The sequence below is a fragment of the Patagioenas fasciata genome, chromosome 3, assembly GCF_037038585.1.
Source record: "Patagioenas fasciata isolate bPatFas1 chromosome 3, bPatFas1.hap1, whole genome shotgun sequence".
In the NCBI taxonomy this organism is placed as follows: Eukaryota; Metazoa; Chordata; class Aves; order Columbiformes; family Columbidae; genus Patagioenas; species Patagioenas fasciata.
In genome coordinates this window covers 92,060,180-92,066,695 of record NC_092522.1, presented here as the reverse complement: position 1 = coordinate 92,066,695, position 6,516 = coordinate 92,060,180, and the positions used below count along the sequence as shown (strand labels likewise).

The following is a 6,516-nucleotide window of genomic DNA, read 5'->3' as shown; positions in this document are numbered from 1 at the left end:
TGAACAGTCATATGTCTCAGAGGGCTTGCAGTCAGCAACAGTATCATGCAAACATCCATTCCCATGAATCATGGGAAGCATGAGGTTTGCAAATGTGTGATCAACTTCAAATCTCAGACCCCCACAGAGATTTTTCTCAACAACAGCATGTGACAATGTTTGAACCCAATGCAACTAATAAATAGGTAAGAGGAAGGCATGCTGCTTCAGTAATGAAAGACTGAAACAACATGGGCTTAAGCACTTCTGGAGTTTACCTGCAAGGTCATGAAGAGGCTCCTACAACAACATAATGCTGAGAGGCAGGTTCTTCTGAGCCCCTTCCACGGGCGTACAGACATGGGATGGCCTGAAAGGACAGCCTCTCTACTGAAAATGTCAGATGCTCCATCTCCCAGGGTCAGAACATAGTGACCAGGCACAGCAAGGGAGTGGAAAAGCAGGAAGGCAACATCCTCAGACCTCTCCAGAGAAGATCGAAACTTTAGTGCTGCTCCCTGAACCCTAACATCTTTCAAAACCTGGTTTCAGTCAGGACACACTCCATCAGTCACAAAGGAGTGAAGCTCCCATGGGCCAGACTTCCTGTTCTAAAACACACTACTTGAATCTCGGAACATGTTTTACATATTTATATTTCCCAGCACTGAGTGATGATTACACTACATTTCTTCTCTTTCACAGCAAACAGATGTGTGTCCTTACTCTACCTATCTCCCTGTGGGGACAGTTTTCTGAACTAGATGAGGTTGCTCGGCTGGCACAAGGCCTTCAACTAGCAGGTATCTCAGCAGAGCTCTGGTTACCTTCTCCTCTGCCCACAAGTCACTCACCGCAGCTTTCACATCATCTTCCCAACAGCAAGCGTGGTTATCTGAAATGTTTGTTCAGCAGCAAGTTCAGAGCTTCGGTATAAACTTGGAAGAATAATTTCTTGATGAATTAGCTTCACTGCTTCTCAGCAAAATCCTCACAACAGGAAGCTGTGAGTATTTGCTGCCAGTTGCTGAAGATGAACGCATACTCCAGTGGTGTGAGCACCGGGAAAGTCCAGCTCCTGAACCTCGTGCTCTTCAAGTCGCGTAACTTTGTAAAACTGACAGAAGACTCAACTTTCTGTGGAAATGCTGAAAATTTTCATTTTATAGTTTCATTTTCCATTTTTAGACAGATAAGAAGCCTAGTGATTTTACTAAGAATTGGAGATAAACAAAATTCATTCCACAAGAAAATTATAAACGAGAATAGGTTAAGTGTTGTTTGATGCTATCTTTCTTGGGTTTTTTACTTCATGTATGGAAAAAAATAAATTTAAAAGGAATATAAGCACTTCAATAAGGTAGCATCTTAGAAAATTCCTTTTATCATATTTGACTTTAATAATTTAGGAGGGTAATTTCTAGAAGTACTGTATAGTAGTCCTTTTTTAGAGGTGTGCAATTTTGAGGCATGTCTTCTGGATTTCTGCAAATTACTGAAAATGTTCATTTTCCACTACTGTAATTTTTATCTTGCAGACTTCTTTCATGCCCATGACCATATCTTCCTCTTTACAGTTAATGAAAGTTTCAGAGGCACAGAGGGTGAAGTTCTTTCTTTACTATTCAATTAGGTAAATAAAACTTTATTACTTGAATGAGTCTCTGAAGAATAACAGGTAGATAAATCATGTAAGATTTTTCCAGTCTTTATAACAGCCCCCACCTAGAATACACACATACCATTTTAAAAAAGAATTGATTGCAATATCCACTAAGTGCTAAAATAAGTTCTGTTTGATTTTAATGGAGTAAGAAAAGTATTTGTAAAAAAAAAAAAAAAAAAAAACCTTAAAAATTTAATCTGGGGTTATATAAAAATAGTAAGAATTATACCTAACAGTACTGGTTAGGATGAAAGCAAAGCTGCCTGTTAAAAACCTGACCAGTGATCGAAGATGGCAATTTTAGCCTTCACAACTGCTTTCTTGAGTGACTCATCAAATCAGCATTACCTAAAAAGTCAATATTGAGAAACCAGGTAAATTAATAAATATCCCTTGCAATCACACAATTGCTACCAAACACTCTTGAGAACACAGTAAAGCGTTTTATTGTTTATGCTCATTTTCATTTACACATAGGAGGAACAATTAATGCAGTTCTATCACAGCAGGTGGACCATATCCTGAAACTCTTTGACTGCTGAATATGCGTAGACCTGTCTTAAGGTCTGATCAGGAAAAAAAAAAAAAAAAAAAAGAAAAATAAATAGGAGAGAAGTAGAGAGGAGAGTAGTTTCACTAACATCTGTTAATTCATGATTCATGGGTATTTATTTTGCAGGTGATATAGCTCCTCTGAAAGAGCAGACCGCTTCACTTCTTTACAAAATACACTAAATAATGTAATTACTTCGAGAATTCTAAATTTCTCAGTGGTTCATGCAGTAAGGGTGTGCAACAGACACAAAATGGAAAACATGGTTACAACATCAAACTGCTACTTCTATTCCCAGTTAGTTTACAGAAAAGGTCATTGGACTTCTTGATTCCTGCTCTTGAGTTATGGAGTAGAAGCAAGAAGTATTTACTTTATAAAGGCAACTATGAGGACAGACTATAGATATGCAGTGCAGTTGAACAGGTCTACAACTCGTTTCTACAGCATTTGCTTTTTTTATTGTTCTGGAATACAGACATAACTTTTGCACACTGTCACTTCTCACACATGTTCAGCTGAAGGAGTCAGTTACAGAATTTACTGCAATGCTCCTATTTTAAACGCTGATTTTTTTTTCTCCTCTTGGCCTCATAAGTGAAGGGAGCAAATCTTTCCACTGAAAGAAAGAAATTACAGGTGTGCAGAAGTACAACTATGCTACCAACACAGACAGAGACAACTGTGCTCTTGTGCACACCCCTACAACTGGCCGGAGAACAAATTAAGAAGTTAAGCCTGCAAAATAAATGGAGTTTACTCTCAAACTTTTTCTTCAGTCCGGATGAATTATAGACCTTGATTCGAGGCTGCCCTCTTTTTTTTTATATTTTTTTGCAACTGATCTGTGTGACTATTGGAACAGCATCTCTGCCAGAGTCATTACGCTGAAATGCAGAGCTGAGCAGTTTGGTGGCAGTATGTATTGACGTTTTTGCAGCATCATGAGTCTGGGAACTGGGCTTGGGGAAGTTTCAAGCAGTAGGTCTTTACAATAGCAACTTGATTCTGCAGACAAAAAGCAAAAGATTGGCAGAATTATTAAAGTGTCACAATAAAGGCAAGTACGTATTCTGCAGAATGTGGCGCTGAGTTTAGCGATTAGCTGGCTGCTACTTTTGTCAGAGGCACAGAAAGGCACAGCGTTTCAGTGTGAGAAGAGAAACATCAAGGTGTTGAGCCTTTCACGGTAGCTGAAAGGCAGCTTTTCTCACAGGATGACTGCTCCCAGCAGGAGCAGCCAGAAACATAAGGAGGCCAGAAAGTAGGCTGAACTTTACCAGCAGCCTTAATCTGCGACCTGTCACACCTTCATTCATTTCAAAACAAAAACAAAACAAAAAACCACAAACAAACAAAACAAAAAACAAACAAACAAACAAAACAAAACAAAAAAACAACGTTGGCACCGGGACTTCATCGGACTCCCTGCCGAGGGGTTTGTATCCCCGGCTGCCTGGCGATGCCTCCAGCTGCCGGCGGCGGCCGGGAGTTGGCACCGGGGAACACCGCCCCGGCGGGGGGGCTGCCCGGCCCGGCCCGGCCCGGCCCTGTCCTGTCCTGTCCTGTCCTGCCCCGGCCTGGCTCGGCCCGCCCCTCCCCGGGGAGCTCGGCAGCCGGGATGGAAAGCAAATGCCGTTTAGCACTAATTGGTCTAAACACGGGCATTAGCATACGAAATGGCGGCAGATTGGTGTAATAGCTGGAATAAAGAGCAGATTGCCGTGAGTCACTCCCTGTGAGCTGGGAGGGGGGGCCGAGGAGGGAACGACACACACCCACTGTGAAATGTCAGGAGCGTGCAGCATCGCCGCTGTTCGCCGCCACTTGCAAAGGGGCTGAACACCAGCCAGGGGAGTGCCGGGCTGTCCCGACCCGCAGCACAGCACGGCACGGCTCGGCACAGCTGGGATCGCAGGGAGCCTTGCACGGCGCTCCCGCTTCCCGCCCGTGGGGCTCGCCCCCACGCCTCAGAGAGGGTTAGAAAGCAGCCAGTCCTGCCCGAGATGGGATGAAAAAGCTATTGGTGGGGTCATACTTCCTCCCCTCATTCCCAATCCCTCCCCACTCCCCGGCCTTCCCGCCCCAAGCATCGCCGCTCGCCACGGCACCTACCTGTGGCGTCGGGCACGGGCGTGCATGGGGGCAGCCGCGGAGAACACATCGCATTCAAAATTTTCAGCTTGTGCATCGGAAACGTATGAGTTTGTGGAAAGCTTGTTTGAAGTCTTCGTTAGACATAGTATAGATGATGGGGTTGATGAGGGAGTTGAGATATCCAAGCCACGTGAAAAAGTCAAAGATGGCCATGTGGAACCAGCAAGCGTCCTTGCAAATAGGCAACACCAGGCTGAGGATGAAAAAGGGCAGCCAACAGACGATGAAGGCTCCTAAAATAATCCCTAAAGTCTTTGTAGCTTTCCGTTCTCTAGCGGCCGTGAGCTTCTTTTTTTCCAGCAGGGCATCCGAGACCTTTACCTTCACCTGGTTCATGTACACGGGAGAGCTCGTTTCGCTAGATCCCTCGGGGGCCTTGGAGTTTATGGACGTGACGGAGGAGGACGACCCCGGGGAGTCTGTGATTAACTGAGCCCGCGTTAGTCTTTTACCTGCTTTCTTTGGCGTCTGCTTCAAAATCCGCGATCTGGCTTCCACGTAGATCCTCCCGTAGAGGGCTATCAGCAGCAGCGTCGGGAAGTAGAAGGCTCCCACCGTGGAGTACACAGTGTAGAGGACGTGGTCCGTGTTCACCACACAGTGAGAGACTTCCTCGGCCTTCGCCTGCCGCCAAAACAAAGGGGGCATGGAGATGCAGATAGAGAAGACCCACACCAGAGCTATCATGCCCGCCGCCCGCTTGGGAGTCCGTTTCGTGGAGTACTCGACGGCGTCGGTGATCGCCCAGTAGCGGTCCAGGGCGATGACACAGAGGTGCAGGATGGACGCCGTGCAACAGGTGATGTCCGAGGACAGCCAGATATCGCAGACTACCTGGCCCAGCGTCCACTTGCCAGTCACAGTGTACATGGTGCTGATAGGCATGACAAGGATGGAGACGAGGAGGTCGGTGACGGCCAGCGAGGCGATAAGATAGTTGGCCGGCGTGTGGAGTTTCCTCGTCTGGTAGACCGTGGCAATGACAAAGGCGTTGGAGAGCACCGTGGCCAGGGTGACGAGCGCCAGGACGACGGTGAGCACGATCTTCCAGGAGAGAGGGGTGGCATCTTGGTAGATCCCTTCCTGGGCAGTGCAGTTTCGGCCATGGTAAGAGTCGTTGGCGGGGAGCAGCGGCGCCTGACAGGGGCCGGCAGGCTCCATCCCTCCGCGGCCGCTGCCCCCGCAGACGGCGGGGTGCGGCGCGGCACGGCGGGGTTGCTACCCCGGCAGGACCCCGTCGGCACCGGTGAAGGGCTGCAGCATCCCTGCGCCGGCACCACCTCCCGCCCGCCCGCCCTTCCGGGAGCACCGAGCGGGCTCCGCGCGGAACCTCACTCCCCGCGGGCGAGGGAGCAGAGCAAACTGGGGGCCAGGTGTGCCCGCTGGCCCCGCCAGCTCATTGCCCCGCCGCCTCCCCGCGGAGCACGGCGAGCCCCGAGCATGGGGCTCCCACCCCGGCCGCCCCTAGGTGCAGCCCCGGCGCCCGCGGCCCCGCACCACGTCTCGACGGGCGCAGCGGCGGCGCCGCATGCCCGCGGGCGGCGGCCTCGCCCTCCGGGCTGCGGGCGCGACGGCGCGGCCGCAGCGGCGGGGGCTGCGAGGGGAGCGGAGCCGCCCCGCTGGACCCTGCCTTCACACGCAGCCCGCCGCAGTAAGTTTGCAGCCGCCGCCGCGGGAAGAGCAGGAGGAGTAGGAGGGTCCGCGAGAGGCAGGGGGGGAGACCACCTCCCATGGCGCCCCGCCGCGGGCCATGCTGTCGGCGCCCGGCCTCAGCCCAGAGCCGGCAGCCGCGGACACGGGCCGCTGTGAGGGAGCGGCGAGCAGTCGCCGCGCCTTATATAGCTGGCGGCACGGCGCGGCTCCGCCGGCACCGAGGAACCGATGCCGTTCCCGGGCGGGCTGCCCGCCTGCCTGCGGAGGAGGAGCCGCTGCCTCCCTCGGCCCTGCCTCCCTCCCGCACCCACCCGCCGTCCGACGGGGGGGCCTTGCCCGCCCCGGCCCCGCGCACCGCCCTATTGCCAGCCCCCGCCGCTGCCCTCGAAAGCGTCGGGAGGAGCCCGGGCTCATTCCCCGCCCCTGCCCCACCGCAGCGCGGATGGGGAGCAGCCCCCCTCAATCCCCTCAGCCCGACACGGGGTGTCACGGGGCTGAGGGTTGCGAT

The 6,516-nt window shown here is 51.2% G+C and overlaps 1 protein-coding gene across 1 annotated transcript; it reads right to left on the bottom strand.

Moving 5' to 3' along the window:
• Positions 1–2,068: 2,068 nt before the first annotated feature.
• On the bottom strand, positions 2,069–6,282 carry HTR1B (5-hydroxytryptamine receptor 1B). The gene is made up of 2 exons (XM_065835565.2): positions 4,314–6,282; positions 2,069–3,206 (listed from the first exon to the last, which is right to left on the bottom strand). Exon 1 carries the CDS (start codon positions 5,514–5,516, stop codon positions 4,377–4,379), a length of 1,140 nt encoding a protein of 379 aa, XP_065691637.1. The 5' UTR covers positions 5,517–6,282; the 3' UTR covers positions 2,069–3,206; positions 4,314–4,376.
• Between the last annotated feature and the right edge of the window lie 234 nt (positions 6,283–6,516).

What these genes read in the sequence shown, in the direction of transcription:
- HTR1B (XM_065835565.2), bottom strand. Translation starts at nt 5,516, where the DNA reads ATGGAGCCTGCCGGCCCCTGTCAGGCGCCGCTGCTCCCCGCCAACGAC.